General features: G+C 39.2%; 1 protein-coding gene across 1 annotated transcript in view; it reads right to left on the minus strand.

The window, feature by feature from the left end:
• LOC128742397 (sodium leak channel NALCN) overlaps nucleotides 1–27134 on the minus strand; it is a 76387-nt gene that overhangs the window by 37283 nt on the left and 11970 nt on the right. Inside the window, exons 9-10 of the mRNA XM_053838744.1 lie at nucleotides 26912–27106; nucleotides 26641–26858 (exon numbers count right to left, since the gene is read on the minus strand). Of these exons, the coding sequence (XP_053694719.1) occupies nucleotides 26641–26858; nucleotides 26912–27106 (413 nt within the window). The remainder of the gene's footprint in view (nucleotides 1–26640; nucleotides 26859–26911; nucleotides 27107–27134) is intronic.

Genomic DNA, 27134 nt, shown 5'->3' on the forward strand with positions numbered 1-27134 from the left:
CTTGCTTGGGAAGTACGCCACAGAGAGTAACAAAGCCCCCTCGTGCCAACAGATTTCTTACGAACGCGATTAAACCTAGCCCAATTTGATGTCTGTGTCAGGGAAGTATGCCAGAAAAAATGACAGAAGCTCGTTGTCCCAACAGATCGCAAATTCTTTACTGCGAGACGAGTAAACCTCGGCAAACTTGATATCTGTGTTGGAAAAATGTGCTGCAGCTGTAGTGGTCGGTTATAATACTGTATGAATACGTATGCTTGCCGTTTCATTAGAAGTGTAGTGAAAAGATGTGCTGTTGATAAAATAGGATTGAATTGCTAAATCCCTTCAACGTGGAAAACCATGGATAATAAAAACAATCTTTAATTTCAGTAAGGTAGCAGGAAAGCAATAGTTTGTGTTCTTGATTTTGATAAATTGTTTTCAAATTTCTTCATAACTCGAGAACTAATCAAGCAAATAGAACAAAATTTGGCATGTGGGTGTTTTCGGTGACAAGAATTTATTCTATGGTAAATTGAGACCCCTCCCCTCTTTATAAGGGGAATTATAACTCTTCTCCCCTTAAAGAGGGGGGGGGGCTTCCATACAAATTTCCTCATAACTCGAGAACTAATCAAGCAAATGGAACCAAATTTGGCATGTGTGTGTTTTTGGAGACTAAAATTTTTTTTATGACGAATTGGGACCCCTCCCCGTTTTAGGAGGGGGGGATCCTATACACATGAAATACAAATTTCCTCATAACTGAAGAACTAATCAAGCAAATGGAACAAAATTTGGCATGTGAAAGTTTTCGAGGGCAAGAATATTTTAAGAGGGGGGGCTCCTATACAAACGAAATACAAATTTCCTCATAACTCGAGAACTAATCAAGCAAATGGAACCAAATTTGACACGTGGGTGTTTTCGGAGACAAAATTTTTTTCTATGATGAACTGGGACCCCTCCTCACTTTAGGAGGGGGGCTCCTATACAAATGAAATACAAATTTCCTCATAACTCGAGAGCTAATCAAGCAAATGGAACCAAATTTGGCATGTGAAAATTTTCGAGGGCAAGAATATTTTCTATGGTGAATTAGGACCCCTCCCCACTTTAAGAGGGGGGCTCCTATACAAACGAAATGCAAATTTCTTCATAACTCGAGAACTAATCAAGCAAATGGAACCAAATTTGACACGTGGGTGTTTTCGGAGACAAAAATTTTTTCTATGATGAATTGGGATCCCTACCCACTTTAGGAGGGGGGGCTCCTATACAAATGAAATTCAAATTTCCTCATAACTCGAGAACTAATCAAGCAAATAGAACCAAATTTGGCATGTGGAGGTTTCTGGAAGCAAAAATATTTTCTATGGTTAATTAGGACCCCTCCCAACTTTAAGAGGGGGTGCTTCTACACAAATTAAATACAAATTTCCTCATAATTCGAGAACTAATCAAGCAAATGGAACCATATTAGGCATGTGGGTGTTTTAGATGGCAGAAATTTTTTTCTATGGTGAATTACGACCCCTTCCCCTTTTAAGAGAAGAGCTCCCATACAAATGAAATTCAAATTTCCTTATAACTTGAGAACTAATCAAGCAAATGGAACCAAATTTGGCATGTGGGAGATTTTGGAGTCTTGAATTTATTTTACGATAGTTAGAGACCTCTCACCCCTGTGGTAGGGGGATATGGACTCTCATACAAATAAAACAGAAATTTTTGCGAAACTCAAAAACTAATCAAACTCGAGAAATTCGAGACTCTTCCATAAAACATTAGTCAATACAAGACCACAAAAACTATCTATAGTAACACTAGATCATTCAGGACGAGATGGTCGCGAGTGTTGCCGGTGACCTGCCGTCGGAAGCGCCGCCCACTGGGGGGCTTGCAAAACTCGAGATTGTGACAAAGATCATCCGAGATTCATGATTTATGTACAACACAGGTTAATTTGTGGCAATACGAAGTTTGTCGGGTCAGCTAGTATATATATAAACAAAAGAATATAAAAAGGTTTGACAAAACGGGTCTTTCCTTTTAAAAAGGAGGTACTACCATATATATATATATATATATATATATATATATATATATATATATATATATATATATATATATATATATATATATATATATATATATATATATATATATATGTATGCATATAGCATGTATACATGAAGAATCGAATGATTACAAGCATGAATACATGCCACTATCACTACAAAGAGACTTACGTAGTCCTGCGTCACTTATATATGCGGTCGTGTCTTGTGCACAACCCCTCTGATTTTTTTTCATAGAATCAGTGTTTATTCTGTTTTCAATAAGATATGAGAATGTCCACTTTGGATGCTATTTTACAAGATACAGTAAATTTTTGAAAAAGATTAAAAATGGTGTTCATCAAGCAGTGTAGGCGAAACCGGCACCCCATGGGAGTAAAGCCGGCAATTTTGTCAATCAATTTACTTGACAACTACAGAATTGATTTGTAAGCACCCGTTACCAAATGTAAAAGGATAATGTTCAATATCAATACTAATACTACGAAATCATTGACTTTGAAATGTCTCGGCATAGACCTAAACATCACTATAATTCAATACGTAATCGTAACGCATAGAATACGAAACAAAAGAAAAATACAGTTTTTAATCCTCATTTAATAGACTTCTATATAAGAAAACTGTATATATTATACTAGTCTAAATCGGTTGATGAAATAAATTGAGATAGGCCGTTATTGTAGCATTGGGCGATACTGTATCTGTATCGAAAAAATCGATACTTTTGGGCCGATACATCGATATTTTGGATCGATACTGAGTGTCCCGATACCGGTCAGTATCGATGCTAAAACGCCGATATTTGTATCGATACCTTTATAGTAAAAGCTAGAGAAACTAAAATACTTATCCTAATTAATAACCTTACTTATACTAATGCGATGTCCGTTAGGATTTCACCTGCATAACAAACTCGGTCCATGGCTGTTCGCCTCCAATTTCTCGAATGTCCCACACTTTCCAGGACTTGCTCCATTAAATGGAGTCCATTTGGTCTAACCGTCGAGCACGCTGCGTACCTTTGCACCTTGTACCAACCGAATTCGAGGCAAACATCATTTTTACGGAATTGTTTTCCGGCATTCTCACAACATGTCCCGCCCATTGTACCCTTCCAGCCTCAGCAACTTTCTGAATACTGGGTTCGCCGAAAAGCTGCGCCAGCTTGTGACTCATGTTTTTCCTCCATACACCGTACTCACATACACCACCAAAGATGATCCTAAGCACACAACGTCCAAAAGTGGCCATGGCCGCTGCAGTGCGTTCAAGTCTCCGTCGAGCATTGGCCACGTTTCGTGCCCTTAGACTATCGGTCTTATTTGCGCTTTGTACATGGTACATTTGGTACAAGGATGAAGCTTGCCAGATTTTATGGTCTTGTAGAATCCGTAGTAAGTACGACTTCCGACAAGAATGGTGAGGTGCATTTCTCTGCTGCAGTTGTTATCCGACGTCATCAACGACCCGAAGTATACAAACTCGTTCACCACCTCGAACTTATAGAAATTAAAATAAGAGGTGTACCTAATTAAAAGTACGGCGGCTAATTTTTTCCGATAAATAAACTAACTCTGCAAAAATAGATACATTCCTAGTTCCAGTCTTAAATCAATAATAAGCATAATTTCTAGTCAAATTTTACATCCAATTCAAGGTTAGTTACAAGTAAAATTTTAAGTTCTCTATTGTGTCCTATTTCAAGTTCAATTTCATGTCTCATTATAAGTTCTATTTCATGTGTAATTTCAAGTCCAATTTATATATTGTAGTCTGAATTGGTCCAAACTTAAGTTTAACGTTCAATTTTAAGTGTAATTTGAAATCCAAATTCAAGTTCCACTTTTAGTTTAATTTTAAGTTCAATTTAAAGTCTTAATTCCAGTTCAAATTTAAGTTGAAATTGATGCAAACTGAAGTCCAATATCATTTGATCATCAATATCCCGCATTTTGCACCTTACTGAACACCGCAGTCTAAAAGTGCGACTGGCACAAAAACTGCGACAATGCGAATGTTGTGAGTGAGAAAGAGTAACAACTGCAATGTTGCTGTTTTGTTTTGTCATATACATTGGCATTAGAGAAAATAATCTGGATTAATCCAGGTACAGCTGCAAAGCACAATATCAATTTGAAGTTCTATTTTAAGCATAATGCCATGCTTAATTCTAAGTTAAATTTCAGTTCCCATTTCAAGTTCAATATCAAATTTAATTTCAAGTTCAATTTTAAGTAAAATTTCAAGTGCAATTCCTGCTCCGATTTTAAAACTAATTTCAAATGCGATCAATTAGACAACTCGCAAGTTGCTGAGAACTACTCGCACTTGCTGAGTGAAGCTTTGCTTTCCTCAATGGAGCTAGCTGTCTTGGCACTCGAAGATGGATGTCGTTGGATACGCTAGGCCGTCAACCGCGTTGTTAAGTGAAGAAACCCTGAGTGCATGGAGTGAATTTTGACGGAGATGAACTGGAAGGGGTTGATGAATTCATAAATTAGGGATCTCTGGCAACCGCCATTAATAATACGAGTAGGGGAAGGGCGGTAAAGACGGACACCTTAAGGTAAAGACTCAATATCTACTCAAATATAACTGTATTGATCCCAATTTTCGTATAAACTGAACCTTTAAGTCTCTGTCTAATAAAGTTACAACGTGTGCTGGAAAATTTCTTCAAAAATTTATGCATTTTTTAATATTATAAACATCATGTATAAATCAGAGTTTCTGCGCATGGGCGGGAAAGACGGACACTTGATATGGGAAAGACAGACACTCGCAAAAAGGTGTCACGCGTCGTTGAATTATCAGTATTAAGAAAAATTAACATATTTCATAATGTATTTAGGAAAGAATTGGTTTGGGAAACCCCCTTCCCGATCCCCCCTTTGAGCGAGAAAATAGAATGGTTCCCTTCAATATTTTAATTGGTGACGAACTAATCGTTTCTAAAAGTTGGCTCATTCCAACTGTTATATGACTTCTGGTTACTTTTACATATATAATATGGAAGTATTTGCAATGTTAAATCGTTGTTGGGCGTTGTTGAGAACCCATTTTGTTCAAAATATGTGTGTCCGTCTTTCCCTACCGTTGGGTGTCCGACTTGGATACCATTTTTTCAAACTTCAATAACTTTTTACTGAATATTCAAAAATTCACTAGGTTTCCAATGGATATTCAGTGAAAGATCAAACTAACGCAATGTCGTCGGTTTAGCATGAATATGTTGTTTTTTAACGATTTACCAGCTATTTTCTTCACGCACAAAATTACATCGGTTAGCGTATATACGCATTTTTTCTTTGTTTTGCTTATAAATTTGTCAACTACGCTGCTAAAAATCGGCAGTTTATTTCAAAAGTGTTAATTCAATCTATAGAAACATTTCCCATCATTGATTTGCTTCAAAAAATTATTGTTTATGAAATATGACAAGTGTCCGTCTTTCCCGCAGTGTCCGTCTTTACCGACCTTCCCCTAAGCAGATTCAACGACGCATTCTAGCTATATCTGGTCTACTTTTCCCTTCGTAAGTGATTTCGATCAAGGAGCATAAACCGTACGCAAAATATAAGTGCATTTGCCGTATTTGAACGCAAGGTGTTGGTAACTGGGAGCAGAGAGCGGTCCAGACGTATAAACCACGAGCTGCAGGCACTACTTTGAAAGATTCCCATCGTACACCTGCGGGCTGGCATGTTGTACGAATGCACCATCGACACCAGGTTGAAACTGACTTGCGAGTTCTTGATATAAGCCTAGTATCCAGCTGAAAAGAAAACAGCTCAAGAAAAAATGCTGGTATTTACCGAAGAAATTTTGACAACTGCAAGGCAAGCAATTATCTGTCATTTTTTCTTGTGGTAAAAATTGCGCCGGATATTATTCCGTACGGAAAAGTGACATTTCAAATCACTAGCATGTAAAACTGCGCCATCTGAAAGTAAAACAATATTTCTTGTGAGGTGCATACTGGTAAAGAAATCGCAAACGGAAAATCTTTTCTTTAGCATTTCTTGGCCTATCTTTTTGCCCATTTCTTTTCAGGTCGATACTAGGCTATAGCAAACAAATTTCAGCAATGTTTAACTTTCATCTGTCTCAGCAAGTGTTACGTTCTACATTTATTTTAATGTTTCGATGTTTACTGTTTCGATGTTTTCGGTGCAATTTCCATGATAGTTAAGATTAGCTAACTTCGCCATAGCGTTCATACTAGAAAGCATTTGGCTCCACAGCGCGCACGAGCACGAGGCACCTCGGTTAAATTAGATATACCCTCAGCCATTAAAAAAATAATTTACAATTCTCCTCCACCTCAATACAATCCGCAAGTCGCACGAATCATTTCTAAAAGGGGCAGTTTGGTCATTGCTGATCTGAAGTCTCCAAAACACTTGTAGAGAAAAGTGTTTAATTTGGTTATCTGTATGGTTGTAGAGGTACATTCTCACGGTCATCATATTTGTCCAGTTTTGTATGGCTTGTACCTTCTGTAGCGTAAACAGAAGTGGAAGGGGGTTAAATTAGTTGGTTTGTCGAATATAAATCTTAATCCGCATGTTTGGGCAGAAAATGTTCTGATTTTTTAGTTCGACCGATATGGTTACCTCGTTTAATATTCATAAGTTCCATTTCTAGCATTTTTGTCTGTAAGGTTGCTGAGTGGTCGATTTCTGGCCGGCCCGGCCGGTTTTTCACTTGCAAAGCCGGTGACCGGTCAATTTGGCAAAAAATCGGTTTACCGACTTAAGAAAACGGATTTGTATTTTTTGTTCGATTTTTAAAATTTATTTTTTATTTCCATCATTCCGCTAGATTTTCTAATAAATGTATTAGCAATCCTGAGCAATTCGTTGCAGTTTCCGGTCAAAAGAGTTTAAAACCGCAGGCCTGACCAGTGCGACATCAGCTATTATTTCGTTCCTAACGAGATTTCGTATGAGTAGGAAAGAGAATCAACAGCAGCAAAAGCACACGCATATAATTTTCTAAAAATTAAGCTTATTTAGCTTAATAAACTTAAACAAAACTATGGTTTTCTTTGGGGTTGCGTGTACCCTGCCAGTGTATCGATACCAATATCGATACCACTGATATCGATGCTTGCCGCCCGATATTTCAGTCGGATCGATACTTTTTGAAAATTTGTATCGATATTCGAATATCGATACTTCTCGCAGTATCGCCCAATGCTACGTTATTGTTTACAGTTGGAATGGTTTAACAAATCCCGAAGATATGGGCAGAATAAATACCGAATACGAAACCGTGAATACAGAATGTGGGAATTTGAAATTAACTAAACCCGTCATGTGCTACCGCGAATCACACTAGAATTCAAAGACAAGTACAATAGAAGTCAAATCATGCATCTATAGGACTTTAATGAACATGACCGAATAAGTTCCGTAAACATCTTAAAAAGTGGTCAGTTTTCTGATTCATTTGTTGGTTGAACGATAGCCATTAATAAGGTAGGGGAATGTCCCTGGTTATGAAACAGGTTTTGTTTTTTGGTCATAGCTATTGAACGGATTATTTAATTCCAAATCTTTTTAAAGCATTTGAAAGATTGAAGACTTACGTATGTTTTTGCTAAAGACAGCATATATTTTTTGCTTGAAACAAAAAACTTATAGTGAAATTGCGAGACATAGAATTTTTTGACCAAAAAAAAAGTGTCCCCGGTTGTGAAACACTTCGAAAAATCCATAAAAGAAAATACAAATAAAGAAGAAAACAAAGAAATATGGAATGAAAATAAAATATTACATTCATTTATTAACGGAAAACACCTTAAATGCAAAGTAATTTATCAGTTTCTTAATTTAATCATCTAAATCTAAATTGTAATCAATGTATGTAAAAACAGGGAGTTCGAGTTCTCAAATATGCGGATTTGGCTCTCATGTGCCTGAAAAGTGTGTTGAAAATGTTTGTGATCGTTAAAGTATTGAATAATCGTTTTTCTTAATTTTTCATAACCGGAGAACTTCACTGTTTCACAACCGGGGCGAACGACGAGTTTGTAAAAATTTGTGTAATATTTTTTGGGTAAATTATTATACTTCAAATTTGTCTGTGTAATGAAATAGAGATCCAAAACTAAGGTTATATTCATTTTACTGCCTTTTTCTATTTTATTTGATAGACAAAAAAATCAATCCCAGAATATTCTAAAAAACTTTTTCGGGTATGTTTTTCGAACACATTTCCTACAACACATTCTAAAAGCTGTATTTTGATTGTTGTTTGCTCAAAAGGTAGAGTACAATGAGACGAGCCGTTGGTAGTAATTTGGTAGTGCTAGTTTAATAAACACGTCAAAAACGATGGGTGTTTCACAACCGGATCCATTTCACAACAGGGGACAATCCCCTACATGTACGGTAACCATAATGACGGTTTACCATAACATTGAATGTTTTTTTTCTATAAATGACTGTAAACAAGTTCAAGATGATTCCGGGTGAGACAACCGCAGGCTATTGGTGTTGTCAGTGACCAGCAAGTATGCCTGTTTTACCCTGTTCGACGGTTGGCGGTCTTACCCCCATAGCACACGTTTTTGAGAACGGCGATTTTTATACATTTATTACTCTAACTTGTTTCTACTCAAGTCTCACTGATACTATATTTTTAATATCATATCACAAACAATACTATATTTTTATTATCATATCATAATCATATAACTTAGTTTGAAACTTCTTCTGGCAATTAAAGCTTAATCCTCAATTGATCAACCAAAAAATCAACGCAATCTGATCCCCAGGTGTACCCAGTTAGTAATTCCATGATAAAAAGTACTCCGATTTTGCTCAAATTTTGCATGCTTGTTCGTTTTTCGAAAATTTGAGACCTATGTTTTTTATTTGGCGCTTGGGGTTCCCTCTCTTGACCCTTGCCATGAAACCTTTTTTTTTAAATTCATAACTTTTGATTCTCTCGACCAATTTTAATAATTTTGATAGCAAATAAAAGGTATGATGACGAGTTTTAAAGTAAAATTGCAACATGAATGAGCTATGAAAAATATTGGACAGAAACCCAAACTTTTGCTCGCTTTTAAAATCATTGAATTTAAGTGTTTTCATGTTGTAATACCTAAAAAGATCTAAGTTCTTATATTTTTACCTTTGTTATAATATACTATACTATTGTATACTATATAACAAAGGTTTAGAAATTGGCCCGAAGGCCGAGCCGCAAATTCCAATCGATCAGGTACGACGAACTGTACATGTGTGTGTATGTGTGTGTGTGTGTGTGTGTGTGTGTGTGTGTGTGTGTGTGTGTGTGTGTGTGTGTGTGTGTGTGTGTGTGTGTGTGTGTGTGTGTGTGTGTGTGTGTGTGTGTGTGTGTGTGTGTGTGTGTGTGTGTGTGTGTGTGTGTGTGTGTGTGTGTGTGTGTGTGTGTGTGTGTGTGTGTGTGTGTGTGTGTGTGTGTGTGTGTGTGTGTGTGTGTGTGTGTGTGTGTGTGTGTGTGTGTGTGTGTGTGTGTGTGTGTGTGTGTGTGTGTGTGTGTGTGTGTGTGTGTGTGTGTGAAAAATGTAAAAAATCGCGTTAATTCAAAAATCGTCATAAAATAAACCGTGTTAATTCAAAAATCGACGTAAAAAACCGCGTTTATTTAAAACCACCAAAAAAACCGCTCGAATTTAAAAATCGCTGAAAAAACCGCGTTAATTCGAAAAATGATGTAAAAAACCGCGTTAATTCAAAAATCGTCATTAAAAAACAGTGTTAATTCAAAAATCGTTATAAAAAACCGCGTTAATTCAAAAATCGTAAAAATAAACCGTGTAAAAAAAGACTTGAGTGTATATCACTATTAAATTGCTTCGTAATCCGACTATTCGTTTAAAAGTAAAAGTAAAAAGTAAGCAAAAATGTGAAAACTACGCGACATCTTTTTCTCCGGAACTGGAAAAATCAATTTCAACGATCTTAAAATCAAATAAAAGCTCTTGCTAACACAGCGTTAACAAAAAGTGGAATTAAGTTAAACCAGCTCGAAACGCTCAAAAAAGCCTTTTTTACTCGACCTTTTGTATTGAAATGATCGGAATTGGAATGTAAAATTGTGAAAAAGTTTCATTCTAAGCCTAATATTACCGTATATCTATACCTATAAAGAAGGATTTCTGTCTGTCTGTCTGTCTGTCCTGTGTTCCTTATAGAATCAAAAACTACTGAACCAATCGGCGTGAAAATTTGCATGTAGAGGTTTTTGGGGCCAGGAAAGGTTTTAGTGATGGTTAGAGACCCCTCCCCCCACTAAGAGGGGGGGCTCCCATACAAATGAAACACAAATTTCTGCATAACTCGAGAACTAATCAAGCAAATAGAACCAAATTTGGCATGTGGGTGTTTTCGGTGACAAGAATTTATTCTAGGGTAATTTGAGACCCCTCCCCTCTTTATAAGGGGAATTATAACTCCTCTCCCTTTTAAGAGGGGGGGGGGGTTTCCATACAAATTTCCTCATAACTCGAGAACTAATCAAGCAAATGGAACCAAATTTGGCATGTGAAGGTTTTCGAGGGCAAGAAAATTTTCTATGTTGAATTAGGACCCCTCCTCACTTTAAGAGGGGGGGCTCCTGTACAAATGAAATACCAATTTTCTCATAACTCGAGAACTAATCAAGCAAATGGAACCAAATTTGGCATGTGTGTGTTTTTGAAGACAAATTTTTTTCTATGATGAATTGGGACCCCTCCCCACTTTAAGAGGGGGGGGCTCCTATAGAAACGAAATACAAATTTCCTTATAACTCGAGAGCTAATCCAGCAAATGGAACCAAATTTGGCATGTAGGTGTTTTTGGAGGCAAGAATGTTTTCTATGATGAATAAGAACCTCTCCCCACTTTAGGAGGGGGGGCTCCTATACAAATGAAATACAAATTTCCTCATAACTCGAGAACTAATCAAGCAAATAGAACCAAATTTGGCATGTGGGTGTTTTCGGTGACAAGAATTTATTCTATGGTAAATTGAGACCCCTTCCTCTTTGTAAGGGGAATTGTAACTCCTCTCCCCTTTAAGAGTGGGGGCTTCCATACAAATTTCTTCATAACTCGAGAACTAATCAAGCAAATGGAACCAAATTTGGCATGTGAAGGTTTTCGAGGGCAAGAAAATTTTCTACGGTGAATTAGGACCCCTCCCCACTCTAAGAGGGGGGGCTCCTGTACAAATGAAATACAAATTTCCTCCTAACTCGAGAACTAATCAAGCAAATAGAACAACATTTGGCATGTGGGTGTTTTTTTTTGGTGACAAGAATTTATTCTATGGTGAATTGAGACCCCTTCCCTCTTTATAAGAGGAATTATAACTCCTCTCTCCTTTAAGAGGGGGGACTTCCATACAAATTTCCTCATAACTCGAGAACTAATCAAGTAAATGCAACCAAATTTGGCATGTGAAGGTTTTCGAGAGCAAGAAAATTTTCTATGGTGAATTAGGACCCCTCCCCACTTTAAGAGGAGGGGCTCCTGTACAAATGAAATACAAATTTCCTCATAACTCGAGAACTAATCAAGCGAATTGAACCAAATTTGGCATGTGTGTGTTTTTGGAGACAATTTTTTTTTCAATGATGAATTGGGACCCCTCCCCACTTTAGGAGGGGGGGGGGGTCCTATACAAACGAAGTACAAATTTCCTCATAACTCGAGAACTAATCCAGCAAATGGAACCAAATTTGGCGTGTAGGTGTTTTTGGAGGCAAGAATTTTTTCTGTGATGAATTAGGACCTCTTCCCACATTAGGAGGGGGGGCTCCAATACAAATGAAATACAAATTTCCCCATAACTCGAGAACTAATCAAGCAAATAGAACCAAATTCGGCATGTAGAGGTTTTTGGAGGCAAAAATATTTTCTACGGTGAATTAGGATCCTTCCACACTTCAAGAGGGGGGGGCTTCTACACAAATGAAATACAAATTTCCTCATAATTCGAGAACTAATCAAGCAAATGGAACCATATTTGGCATGTGGGTGTTTTTGGAGGCAACCATTTTTCCCATGATGGATTAGGACTTACCTTTTTAGGAGGGGGGGGGGGCTCCCATTCAAACGAAATACAAATTTGCTCATAACTTTAGAACTAATCAAGCAAATGGAACCAAATTTGGCATGTGAGAGTTTTAGATGGCAGAATTTTTTTTCTGTGGTGTATTACGACCCCTTTCCCTTTTAAGAGGGTGGGCTCCCATACAAATGAAATACAAATTTCCTTATAATTTGAGTACTAATCAAGCAAATGGAACCAAATTTAGCATGTAGGAGATTTTTGAGTCTTGAATTTATTTTATGATAGTTAGAGACCTCTCACCCCTGTGGTAGGGGGATATGGACTCTCATACAAATAAAACAGAAATTTTTGCGAAACTCAAAAACTAATCCAACTCGAGAAATTCGAGACTCTTCCATAAAACATTAATCAATAACAAGACCACAAAAACTATCTATAGTAACACTAGATCATTCAGGACGAGCCGGTCGCGAGTGTTGCCGGTGACCCGCCGTCGGAAGCGCCGCCCACTGGGGGGCTTGCAAAACTCGAGAAGTGACAAAGATCATCCGAGATTCATGATTTATGTACAACACAGGTTAATTTGTGGCAATACGAAGTTTGTCGGGTCAGCTAGTATATCTATAAACAAAAGAATATAAAAAGGTTTGACAAAACGGGTCTTTCCTTTTAAAAAGGAGGTACTACCATTGATCGTAGGGATTTTGCTTCCAATCGGCACCAAATTTAGGATTTTTGCTTTCTGACCTCAAACGAACAAGCTGACAAAATTTGGTTTGAATCCGTGAAGGTCGATTCCACAGTTATCGGATACTTTGTATGAATTAACCCTGATGTATAATTTTAAATTTCACATTTGCCATAACTGGAGAACGGTAGGGCCTAAGAAACAGTTTATATAAGAATTTAGTTCAAAATAATGCGTATAGGATTTAGTTTTGTTAGTTTTACAAAAATTGCAAATTGTTACCGGTGTTATACCGATGACATCGAGAGTCGCTCTACGATACAACCAACCATACGCAATTTTACAAAACGATAGGGACCAGAAGCTTAGAAAAGTTGGAAAGCTAACTAACTGTGATTAGCCCCTATTAACCCCCACCCCTGGAGAAGACGTCTAACATCCCGCATAAGAAAATTCGCCCAAAAATTGGCTGCCCTGTAGTATCCGGATTTTAATAACGAAGGAGAGTGAAATTTGATCTCTGTCTGGTTGAAAAACGCGGAAGAAAAGGGGAATTGATAACGGATGAGAGTTGGCTGTAGACGTCCGTGTGAAACAGAAGCCACTTTAGTTGACGCACATTTTGAAGTGTTCTGCGTGTGCAAGTGTTGATTGGAATTTTGGTCTCGTGCCCGGTATTAAAGGGTCGTCAACCTATCGGAGCCGTTCGCAAACCAGCGACCTGGAAAGTTCCCGGAACGGAGGCAGAATTGTGGGTCCGACGTTTCCCACGGGACCAAGTATCTACACCACGTATTTCGGCCCACAATTGCTGCAGTTATCAAGATACCCTCACGACGCCCAGCCAACGAGTCACAGAAAACAGTGCTCCGGAACCAGTAAAGTACGATCGTTGTTGCGTACTATTGGTTAGGTACGACCGTTGTTGCGTACCACGTGCATTTACCGGAACATCGTCTGTTTTGGACCGTAGTGGCATCCAGTTTCTTCGATAACCTCACTCGACACCGGAAGAAGACCCAGAAAGCATCGGCCTACAGAAATCGTCCGTCAGTTAGTTTCATTTGTAACTTATACGCCGGACTGTCGAAGGGTGCTAGTGGCTGGCGAGCCCTTTCCGATATCGTCGTCGTCACACGGGTGTGTTGCCAGGAGGAAACGGACGTTTCTAAAGCTTACCAACGCTAAGGCCGATGAGTTTCCCCTCCGCATCCGAGCACCAGGAGTAGAACCTTCGCCCACGTGATCAACGGAACCAAACAATACGTCGATGGCCCACCGGCCCACCAAAACACGTTCCCGTTGAACATTGGCGTAGCTAGAGGGGGTGCCTGGGGTACCAGGCCCCCTCCAGAATTCTGCAGGCCCCCTCCAGAAATTTTCCTCATTGGAATTGGAAACCGGGAAAAAACTTAGTGTATATGTTCCTGCTGTGTAGATATTTTCTTTTTCACTAGGCATCGCAAAAGCGTAGTTGTCGTCGTCGTCAGTAGCTTAGTAGCCATCCCGGCTCATGCTGTTTCAAGCGTTCGTCTTCATTCAACTACATCTTGGGACACTCGTCGCAAATTTCCCAGTCACAGAAGTCGGCCAGTTTCGACCTGGTCGAGCCATCTTGCACGTTGAGCCTCCCTGTTCCTGATGCTAGTGCAGTTGTTAAAGAGAACTGTTTTCGTCGCACTGTAGCCTACTGACTTTCTCCAGATGACGATGGCAATCTTTCCAAACAGTGCTTGTAGCTTATGATTCATACGTCTCCGTTACTCTCCGCTTTCAGTTTGTACTCCGCCAAATATCGTCCGCAGTACCTTCCACTCGAACATAGCGTATACCTAGCGATTTGCGAAGGGCAAAGGAAGCCTAATTTCCCGCTTACATGCGCAACTAGACCCCTTATTAAGCCCCAAACACAATGCATACGGATTTTACTACGTTGCGGCAATTTGACAGTTTTTACATGAGTTTTCTGTCAAATATCCGCAGCGTAGTAAAATCCGTATGCATTGTGTCTGGGCCTTTAGTGTTATTGTCTGTGTGCACCAGCAATCCCAAATACACGAACCCATCTGCCGCTTCTAGTTCGTCGCCATCAACAGTTACAGTCCGCGAGAGGCACGCGCTTGTTTCCTTTGAGTATTTGGTCTTGGCCGCATTTATGTTTAGAACACTCGTCCTAGATTCCGATTTCGTTGGATCACCCCTTGAAATGCGGTGTTGAATAACATGCAAAATAAACCGTCACCTTGTCCCAACTTTCGCCACGTCTCAAAGTAACTCGAAAGTATCCCCGAGATGCACACGAAACACAACACTCTTTCCAATGTAGCTCTGCTCAGTTGCGTCAGTTTGCGCGGACCCTCATCAAGCCCGCCTGGTATTGCCCTACAAAACCTTGTGCTATCGATGAAAGCCAGAGCAATAAGATCATAATCAAATTTTTTTTTGAAAGGCACCCCCTAGGCCCCCTCCAGAGAAATTTGCTAGCTACGCCAATGCCGTTGAAGGACAGAGATGATTGTAAGTCAGCCTCTTTATGAACTGCATGAAACCGGAATGAGCTCCACCGTATGCTGCACAGCCGCACCATAACCCTATCCCTTTCCCCAATTTGTATATCCCTACAATAAATATGTTATGTTAAAATTAGAGTTATTATTTAGAAGAGAAACTAAAGGTTTGTTTGTCTTGTTGAACCAACTTTTGTCCGGTATACACGTAAGTATAAAGGTCGTTAGTTTCCGCAAGCAGTGTTGGGCGAGCCGACCCTGAAAGAAAGAGTGGCGCTGAGCTAGCCGTGTGTTACAAAATTTCAAAAAAAAATATCAGAAGGTGTGTCCATAAGTAGCTCTTCACCAGATTTCCAGGCATAATTTAAGCTATTTATGAAAAAAAATGCAAATCGGAGGCGATATATCGAGAAAATTAACAATTTATGATTTTGCGAAGTTTTTCTTTCAGTAAAATTTTTGACGTAGGACTGCGTCTTACGGCAAGATTTGGCTGGGTAGGGTGTCATTCCAATAAATCTTTCTCGAAAAGTGGTCAGGATTTGTTCGGAACCGTTGTCTTGCCACCGTGCCTGTGACGTGACGCAGAGTTCTCAATGGAACCAAATTTGGCATGTGAAGGTTTTCGAGGGCAAGAAAATTTTCTATGTTGAATTAGGACCCCTCCTCACTTTAAGAGGGGGGGCTCCTGTACAAATGAAATACCAATTTTCTCATAACTCGAGAACTAATCAAGCAAATGGAACCAAATTTGGCATGTGTGTGTTTTTGAAGACAAATTTTTTTCTATGATGAATTGGGACCCCTCCCCACTTTAAGAGGGGGGGGCTCCTATAGAAACGAAATACAAATTTCCTTATAACTCGAGAGCTAATCCAGCAAATGGAACCAAATTTGGCATGTAGGTGTTTTTGGAGGCAAGAATGTTTTCTATGATGAATAAGAACCTCTCCCCACTTTAGGAGGGGGGGCTCCTATACAAATGAAATACAAATTTCCTCATAACTCGAGAACTAATCAAGCAAATAGAACCAAATTTGGCATGTGGGTGTTTTCGGTGACAAGAATTTATTCTATGGTAAATTGAGACCCCTTCCTCTTTGTAAGGGGAATTGTAACTCCTCTCCCCTTTAAGAGTGGGGGCTTCCATACAAATTTCTTCATAACTCGAGAACTAATCAAGCAAATGGAACCAAATTTGGCATGTGAAGGTTTTCGAGGGCAAGAAAATTTTCTACGGTGAATTAGGACCCCTCCCCACTCTAAGAGGGGGGGCTCCTGTACAAATGAAATACAAATTTCCTCCTAACTCGAGAACTAATCAAGCAAATAGAACAACATTTGGCATGTGGGTGTTTTTTTTTGGTGACAAGAATTTATTCTATGGTGAATTGAGACCCCTTCCCTCTTTATAAGAGGAATTATAACTCCTCTCTCCTTTAAGAGGGGGGACTTCCATACAAATTTCCTCATAACTCGAGAACTAATCAAGTAAATGCAACCAAATTTGGCATGTGAAGGTTTTCGAGAGCAAGAAAATTTTCTATGGTGAATTAGGACCCCTCCCCACTTTAAGAGGAGGGGCTCCTGTACAAATGAAATACAAATTTCCTCATAACTCGAGAACTAATCAAGCGAATTGAACCAAATTTGGCATGTGTGTGTTTTTGGAGACAATTTTTTTTTCAATGATGAATTGGGACCCCTCCCCACTTTAGGAGGGGGGGGGGGTCCTATACAAACGAAGTACAAATTTCCTCATAACTCGAGAACTAATCCAGCAAATGGAACCAAATTTGGCGTGTAGGTGTTTTTGGAGGCAAGAATTTTTTCTGTGATGAATTAGGACCTCTTCCCACATTAGGAGGGGGGGCTCCAATACAAATGAAATACAAATTTCCCCATAACTCGAGAACTAATCAAGCAAATAGAACCAAATTCGGCATGTAGAGGTTTTTGGAGGCAAAAATATTTTCTACGGTGAATTAGGATCCTTCCACACTTCAAGAGGGGGGGGCTTCTACACAAATGAAATACAAATTTCCTCATAATTCGAGAACTAATCAAGCAAATGGAACCATATTTGGCATGTGGGTGTTTTTGGAGGCAACCATTTTTCCCATGATGGATTAGGACTTACCTTTTTAGGAGGGGGGGGGGGCTCCCATTCAAACGAAATACAAATTTGCTCATAACTTTAGAACTAATCAAGCAAATGGAACCAAATTTGGCATGTGAGAGTTTTAGATGGCAGAATTTTTTTTCTGTGGTGTATTACGACCCCTTTCCCTTTTAAGAGGGTGGGCTCCCATACAAATGAAATACAAATTTCCTTATAATTTGAGTACTAATCAAGCAAATGGAACCAAATTTAGCATGTAGGAGATTTTTGAGTCTTGAATTTATTTTATGATAGTTAGAGACCTCTCACCCCTGTGGTAGGGGGATATGGACTCTCATACAAATAAAACAGAAATTTTTGCGAAACTCAAAAACTAATCCAACTCGAGAAATTCGAGACTCTTCCATAAAACATTAATCAATAACAAGACCACAAAAACTATCTATAGTAACACTAGATCATTCAGGACGAGCCGGTCGCGAGTGTTGCCGGTGACCCGCCGTCGGAAGCGCCGCCCACTGGGGGGCTTGCAAAACTCGAGAAGTGACAAAGATCATCCGAGATTCATGATTTATGTACAACACAGGTTAATTTGTGGCAATACGAAGTTTGTCGGGTCAGCTAGTATATCTATAAACAAAAGAATATAAAAAGGTTTGACAAAACGGGTCTTTCCTTTTAAAAAGGAGGTACTACCATTGATCGTAGGGATTTTGCTTCCAATCGGCACCAAATTTAGGATTTTTGCTTTCTGACCTCAAACGAACAAGCTGACAAAATTTGGTTTGAATCCGTGAAGGTCGATTCCACAGTTATCGGATACTTTGTATGAATTAACCCTGATGTATAATTTTAAATTTCACATTTGCCATAACTGGAGAACGGTAGGGCCTAAGAAACAGTTTATATAAGAATTTAGTTCAAAATAATGCGTATAGGATTTAGTTTTGTTAGTTTTACAAAAATTGCAAATTGTTACCGGTGTTATACCGATGACATCGAGAGTCGCTCTACGATACAACCAACCATACGCAATTTTACAAAACGATAGGGACCAGAAGCTTAGAAAAGTTGGAAAGCTAACTAACTGTGATTAGCCCCTATTAACCCCCACCCCTGGAGAAGACGTCTAACATCCCGCATAAGAAAATTCGCCCAAAAATTGGCTGCCCTGTAGTATCCGGATTTTAATAACGAAGGAGAGTGAAATTTGATCTCTGTCTGGTTGAAAAACGCGGAAGAAAAGGGGAATTGATAACGGATGAGAGTTGGCTGTAGACGTCCGTGTGAAACAGAAGCCACTTTAGTTGACGCACATTTTGAAGTGTTCTGCGTGTGCAAGTGTTGATTGGAATTTTGGTCTCGTGCCCGGTATTAAAGGGTCGTCAACCTATCGGAGCCGTTCGCAAACCAGCGACCTGGAAAGTTCCCGGAACGGAGGCAGAATTGTGGGTCCGACGTTTCCCACGGGACCAAGTATCTACACCACGTATTTCGGCCCACAATTGCTGCAGTTATCAAGATACCCTCACGACGCCCAGCCAACGAGTCACAGAAAACAGTGCTCCGGAACCAGTAAAGTACGATCGTTGTTGCGTACTATTGGTTAGGTACGACCGTTGTTGCGTACCACGTGCATTTACCGGAACATCGTCTGTTTTGGACCGTAGTGGCATCCAGTTTCTTCGATAACCTCACTCGACACCGGAAGAAGACCCAGAAAGCATCGGCCTACAGAAATCGTCCGTCAGTTAGTTTCATTTGTAACTTATACGCCGGACTGTCGAAGGGTGCTAGTGGCTGGCGAGCCCTTTCCGATATCGTCGTCGTCACACGGGTGTGTTGCCAGGAGGAAACGGACGTTTCTAAAGCTTACCAACGCTAAGGCCGATGAGTTTCCCCTCCGCATCCGAGCACCAGGAGTAGAACCTTCGCCCACGTGATCAACGGAACCAAACAATACGTCGATGGCCCACCGGCCCACCAAAACACGTTCCCGTTGAACATTGGCGTAGCTAGAGGGGGTGCCTGGGGTACCAGGCCCCCTCCAGAATTCTGCAGGCCCCCTCCAGAAATTTTCCTCATTGGAATTGGAAACCGGGAAAAAACTTAGTGTATATGTTCCTGCTGTGTAGATATTTTCTTTTTCACTAGGCATCGCAAAAGCGTAGTTGTCGTCGTCGTCAGTAGCTTAGTAGCCATCCCGGCTCATGCTGTTTCAAGCGTTCGTCTTCATTCAACTACATCTTGGGACACTCGTCGCAAATTTCCCAGTCACAGAAGTCGGCCAGTTTCGACCTGGTCGAGCCATCTTGCACGTTGAGCCTCCCTGTTCCTGATGCTAGTGCAGTTGTTAAAGAGAACTGTTTTCGTCGCACTGTAGCCTACTGACTTTCTCCAGATGACGATGGCAATCTTTCCAAACAGTGCTTGTAGCTTATGATTCATACGTCTCCGTTACTCTCCGCTTTCAGTTTGTACTCCGCCAAATATCGTCCGCAGTACCTTCCACTCGAACATAGCGAATACCTAGCGATTTGCGAAGGGCAAAGGAAGCCTAATTTCCCGCTTACATGCGCAACTAGACCCCTTATTAAGCCCCAAACACAATGCATACGGATTTTACTACGTTGCGGCAATTTGACAGTTTTTACATGAGTTTTCTGTCAAATATCCGCAGCGTAGTAAAATCCGTATGCATTGTGTCTGGGCCTTTAGTGTTATTGTCTGTGTGCACCAGCAATCCCAAATACACGAACCCATCTGCCGCTTCTAGTTCGTCGCCATCAACAGTTACAGTCCGCGAGAGGCACGCGCTTGTTTCCTTTGAGTATTTGGTCTTGGCCGCATTTATGTTTAGAACACTCGTCCTAGATTCCGATTTCGTTGGATCACCCCTTGAAATGCGGTGTTGAATAACATGCAAAATAAACCGTCACCTTGTCCCAACTTTCGCCACGTCTCAAAGTAACTCGAAAGTATCCCCGAGATGCACACGAAACACAACACTCTTTCCAATGTAGCTCTGCTCAGTTGCGTCAGTTTGCGCGGACCCTCATCAAGCCCGCCTGGTATTGCCCTACAAAACCTTGTGCTATCGATGAAAGCCAGAGCAATAAGATCATAATCAAATTTTTTTTTGAAAGGCACCCCCTAGGCCCCCTCCAGAGAAATTTGCTAGCTACGCCAATGCCGTTGAAGGACAGAGATGATTGTAAGTCAGCCTCTTTATGAACTGCATGAAACCGGAATGAGCTCCACCGTATGCTGCACAGCCGCACCATAACCCTATCCCTTTCCCCAATTTGTATATCCCTACAATAAATATGTTATGTTAAAATTAGAGTTATTATTTAGAAGAGAAACTAAAGGTTTGTTTGTCTTGTTGAACCAACTTTTGTCCGGTATACACGTAAGTATAAAGGTCGTTAGTTTCCGCAAGCAGTGTTGGGCGAGCCGACCCTGAAAGAAAGAGTGGCGCTGAGCTAGCCGTGTGTTACAAAATTTCAAAAAAAAATATCAGAAGGTGTGTCCATAAGTAGCTCTTCACCAGATTTCCAGGCATAATTTAAGCTATTTATGAAAAAAAATGCAAATCGGAGGCGATATATCGAGAAAATTAACAATTTATGATTTTGCGAAGTTTTTCTTTCAGTAAAATTTTTGACGTAGGACTGCGTCTTACGGCAAGATTTGGCTGGGTAGGGTGTCATTCCAATAAATCTTTCTCGAAAAGTGGTCAGGATTTGTTCGGAACCGTTGTCTTGCCACCGTGCCTGTGACGTGACGCAGAGTTCTCAAAGCGAGGAAAATCGGCGACTCTCTTATCCGAGAATAGTTTTGAACGTTTCATTTGCTGCTTTGCATCGGTTAGTATTTTTTGAACATCAAGCATTAAATTTAGACCAATTTTTTGGGCAAGACAAGACAATAGCAACCGGTAGGTGCGCAAATGTTTATTTGACCGTCAACCCAGTATAAGGCATTAAAATGCACAAAACTTATTGCCAACAAGTTTAACTTGCTCATATAGTAGTTTTCAATTATAAAAACGGATAAAAATTTTGACTTGCAAAAATTCGGATTCCAAGCCATTTTAACCTTACCATTTTTTATATCATTGCTATACATATATATGTAGGGCCATTGCAAATTATTTTTGAAGTTCTTGTCACCCCCCCCCCCCCTCCTTCCCCGCTTGGAATTGGATTGGTTTTATTGGATTGGCTTGAAAAATCGGGTGGAGGGGGGGGGGGGACAATAATTTGTAGGATATGAGTTAAATTATTTCTATAAAAGCAATTGTCTGTGAGCTCTACACCCTGAAAAACTCGAAAAATGAGTGTACGAGTTGAGTTTACGCTTCTAGCACGAAACAGAAAGAAATGAAAATTCGAACAATGGAATTTCCGAAAAACATTCTTACGCTTTTGTCTTTTTCTTCGTAAATTTTTGTATGGAAAGCAATAAAACGTATATATTAAAAGCAAGAATAAATTTGGTTTTCACGTTTAAACTTTAAATGAAAATGCTGAAAACCCGTTGTTTTGCTCGATTAAACAATTCTCTTCCCCCCCCCCCTTCAGTGGTTCAACATCGGAAGGACAAAAACTTCATAAAATATTTGTAATGGCCTAAATAGTGTTTGATGTTAAAGAGCACTACAATCTTTTACCGACTGGTGATTCACTTAATGGAAACTTTTTCGGCTTCGCAGTCGCAGTAAATAAGCAGAAAAAACGGTGTTTTTCTCTTCTACCAACGTTTCGAATAATATGTATTCTTTATCAAGGCTCTAAAATAATCAAAATAATCAAAAAACATTTTTCAATTTGTTCTTACAAAATTAATATAAACTTTTTTACCGAGAATGGACCATTTCTTTGTCAAGTGGTTCATCATTGCACGGTCACTATATCATCGCATGTACATATTAGCCTAACAATATTTAAAAAAAGAAACAATATTAGCAACTAGGAACAAATTTTACAAGCATTAAACTATTACAATATAATTTTCAAACACACTTCAAAACTAAAACTTCGAACTCGTAGCACTTTTTGAAAAAAACTAACGAAAAAACAAAAGGATTGCTGTAATAAAAGAGTTTACATGCAAGCTTGAGCACAATTTTTATTGTGTGCAAGTTTTCGTTGTGCTCAGTTATGTCTACTAGTAGCTGTCACTTTCGCTGTCATTAATCATCTGACATTTCCCGATGTTTTGTTTTTATTCTTACTCTGCTTTACACTTTGTAACACTGCTGCATACGTTGAGCTTAAGTTTTCAACATCACTACGTTTGTTTACCGTATGATCGGTCGTGATAATGTGGCACATTTCCAACACATTCAGCGCTGCAGTCCGTCGATGTTCATCCAAGATATGAACCTTATCCAGTGCGAACGAGTGATCGTGTTCGATGCTGTGTTGGAGTAGTGCAGTTTTCTCTTTCAGGCGCTCCAGTTCGGCAGTGGTGGATGAGCTGTTAACATGCATGTTGGTTTTAAGCTCATCCAACTTTTTAATATTAGATCGGTGGTTGCTCATTCTCGTTTTCAGGTACTGTGTAGTGAGGCCAACGTAGCACGAATCGCATTCAGCACACGGGATTCTGTATACAACGTTGCTGCGATCTAACGGTACTATGCGATCTTTCGTGTTTGTGAACAGGCAGTTGATGGTGTGTTCGTTGCGTGTGGCTATAGTGACATTTGGAAAATCTACACGTAACGATTTTTTTATGCGTGTTGTCAACAAATCGATATAAGGCATCGGTTTGTATGTTGTTTGGGCTGTTTCTACTAGATGCTCTCGTATGCTCCTTTCCGCTCTATTCTGCAGTCTGTTACCCAGTGATAATGGGTAGTGGTTTACCATTAGGTGTTTTTTTATGACATCTTTAATCTCATCGGAAGATAAATTTGTGCTCAGTTTGCGCACCCTTCTTATGAAGTTAGCGACTACGTTCATTTTCATGTGTAATGGGTGGCACGAGAAATAATCTAAAAATCTCCCTGAGGCCATAGGTTTACAATACCATTCCGTCTTTATTGACTGGTCTGCTTGACGAACAAGCACCATGTCAAGGTATGGAAGTCTACCATCTTTTTCTTTTTCACAGGTAAATTGTAGATGGTTTTCATAGCTGTTAAATACCTCTAGAACTTCGTCGATTTTGTCTTCAGGCACCGCCAGGATCAAGTCGTCAACATATTTTTTCAAAAGTGGGAGCGGGAAACTCAAAGAAGTGGTCGAACGATTGAGTTTCCCGCTCCCACTTTTGAAAAAATATGTTGACGACTTGATCCTGGCGGTGCCTGAAGACAAAATCGACGAAGTTCTAGAGGTATTTAACAGCTATGAAAACCATCTACAATTTACCTGTGAAAAAGAAAAAGATGGTAGACTTCCATACCTTGACATGGTGCTTGTTCGTCAAGCAGACCAGTCAATAAAGACGGAATGGTATTGTAAACCTATGGCCTCAGGGAGATTTTTAGATTATTTCTCGTGCCACCCATTACACATGAAAATGAACGTAGTCGCTAACTTCATAAGAAGGGTGCGCAAACTGAGCACAAATTTATCTTCCGATGAGATTAAAGATGTCATAAAAAAACACCTAATGGTAAACCACTACCCATTATCACTGGGTAACAGACTGCAGAATAGAGCGGAAAGGAGCATACGAGAGCATCTAGTAGAAACAGCCCAAACAACATACAAACCGATGCCTTATATCGATTTGTTGACAACACGCATAAAAAAATCGTTACGTGTAGATTTTCCAAATGTCACTATAGCCACACGCAACGAACACACCATCAACTGCCTGTTCACAAACACGAAAGATCGCATAGTACCGTTAGATCGCAGCAACGTTGTATACAGAATCCCGTGTGCTGAATGCGATTCGTGCTACGTTGGCCTCACTACACAGTACCTGAAAACGAGAATGAGCAACCACCGATCTAATATTAAAAAGTTGGATGAGCTTAAAACCAACATGCATGTTAACAGCTCATCCACCACTGCCGAACTGGAGCGCCTGAAAGAGAAAACTGCACTACTCCAACACAGCATCGAACACGATCACTCGTTCGCACTGGATAAGGTTCATATCTTGGATGAACATCGACGGACTGCAGCGCTGAATGTGTTGGAAATGTGCCACATTATCACGACCGATCATACGGTAAACAAACGTAGTGATGTTGAAAACTTAAGCTCAACGTATGCAGCAGTGTTACAAAGTGTAAAGCAGAGTAAGAATAAAAACAAAACATCGGGAAATGTCAGATGATTAATGACAGCGAAAGTGACAGCTACTAGTAGACATAACTGAGCACAACGAAAACTTGCACACAATAAAAATTGTGCTCAAGCTTGCATGTAAACTCTTTTATTACAGCAATCCTTTTGTTTTTTCGTTAGTTTTTTTCAAAAAGTGCTACGAGTTCGAAGTTTTAGTTTTGAAGTGTGTTTGAAAATTATATTGTAATAGTTTAATGCTTGTAAAATTTGTTCCTAGTTGCTAATATTGTTTCTTTTTTTAAATATTGTTAGGCTAATATGTACATGCGATGATATAGTGACCGTGCAATGATGAACCACTTGACAAAGAAATGGTCCATTCTCGGTAAAAAAGTTTATATTAATTTTGTAAGAACAAATTGAAAAATGTTTTTTGATTATTTTGATTATTTTAGAGCCTTGATAAAGAATACATATTATTCGAAACGTTGGTAGAAGAGAAAAACACCGTTTTTTCTGCTTATTTACTGCGACTGCGAAGCCGAAAAAGTTTCCGTTAAAGAGCACTTCAAAACTTATCAAATACAAAAAAAGCCTTAACCAATCCTTGGAGGAAAACAAAAAAATATTGACTTGAAAAAGTTTCCAATAAATTTCTTTTGCTATTTTTTTATGACTCACTTGGCTTACAAAGAAAATATGCATCTATTTTCTTCTAAATCAACTTGAATATAAGGAAAGGCTTAGGTTTGATGTTTAAGTGTAAGATTTGGGGCGCTATTTACACTCATTCAAACATAATCTAATTTTCTCAATCTGCAGCTAATCTCAACCTGCAGCAGGCTACCCTACATGAAGAATCGTATTATTACATGCATGGATACATGCTACTATCGTCACAAAGAGACTTACGTAGTCCTGCGTTACCTATATGCAGTCGTGTCTTGTACACAACCTCTCTGATTTTTTACATTTTAACTAGGATTATAATTGTTAATGATTGTTGTATAAATTCTTAACGAGCATTTGTTTACCAGAATAATTGTTTAATTATACTATCCGACAAAAATGTTCGTAGGGTAACATCTCCAGAAATAGCCAATAACAGACCTCTAAAGTTCATAGAGAGCAGACGTTCACGTTCAAGAGCTACCAGCATTGTAGCACCATAAACACAAAATTGTAGATAATAACATGTTCTACAAATATCCCATATATAATATTGTCAAATTTTGCTAGGCTGAGACGGTACTGCCAAATGTATCAAAATTGAATAAAAGTGATCGAAACATCCCTGATTCGGATTAAAAAATGAACTCGCCTTATTTGAACGAGTGTTATTCATACCAGCGGGAGTTCACGGTAAGAGCCAGGAATTGTCCGCTGGATGAGAAAATACTTTGAATTTCAGGTTGGTTAAGTCTACGTATTTAATCCTATGTGATGCATACAAACGAGCCAGTTCGTATAATTTAAAGTCCTTTTAAAATATAAATAATAAAAATTTATGTGTGATGAACAGTAACTCAATAATGCTCAAATTTGTTAACGAATGAAAATTCGCTCGTTTATGTGACAGCCTCCAAGTAAAAGGGATCTAAGGAGACTTCTCTAGATCCCGCCTGTTTCCGACGCAAAAAAATGTTAAAGCAAGACTCAATCGGTAGCACTGAAAACTTGGGAATTGACAAATGAACTATGGAAACGCTTATATATGGGCAGTCCTTTGGAAATTCATAACGTTTGAACAGTGGACATTTCTTTGTAAATTCATTAGACAATTCCCTACTCATAGAGTGATTGCTATGAGTTCGTTTATACTACAGAGTGAATTTTGCTTGGTTTACATATGGAGCTGATTTCTTCATAAATGGAATGAATGTGTGCAGTATTTTGGCTACTCGATGCATTAGGATCATCTAATTTTGAAGATTCAGATACTTACCGGCCGATACCTTCACCATATTTAACTGTACCAAATAGAATTGTTCCCGCAAGTGCATAGAAGAACACCAAGAGAAACATCCCGAAAATAATGAAGAATGATTTACATACTGAAACACCGACAGTGAGCATAAGCATTTTCAAGGTCGTATGCTTGCCAGTTATTGTGAAAAATCTCAATATGACAACCATAAAACCAATGAAATATGATAGATCACTCTGAAAATAAATGGCAATAAATAATTATACTTTGATGAAATATTTAATCCTACTCTCAGTGTTGTTTGAAGAAATATCCATACAACTCCAGCTACCGTCACTAAAAGATCATATCTATTTCGTCTAGATTGCCAGTATCCTCTTGGAGTAAACGCAATGTTTTTCATCACAACCTCTATTACAAATACAAATGTAAGCAACGTACTGACGATAATTAATCTCTCTGTGTGCGTTTCATCTTTTGTCCACTACAAGTAAGGCATTGCGAGAATGAAC

Source organism: Sabethes cyaneus, chromosome 3 (genome assembly GCF_943734655.1).
Source record: "Sabethes cyaneus chromosome 3, idSabCyanKW18_F2, whole genome shotgun sequence".
Lineage (NCBI taxonomy): Eukaryota > Metazoa > Arthropoda > Insecta > Diptera > Culicidae > Sabethes > Sabethes cyaneus.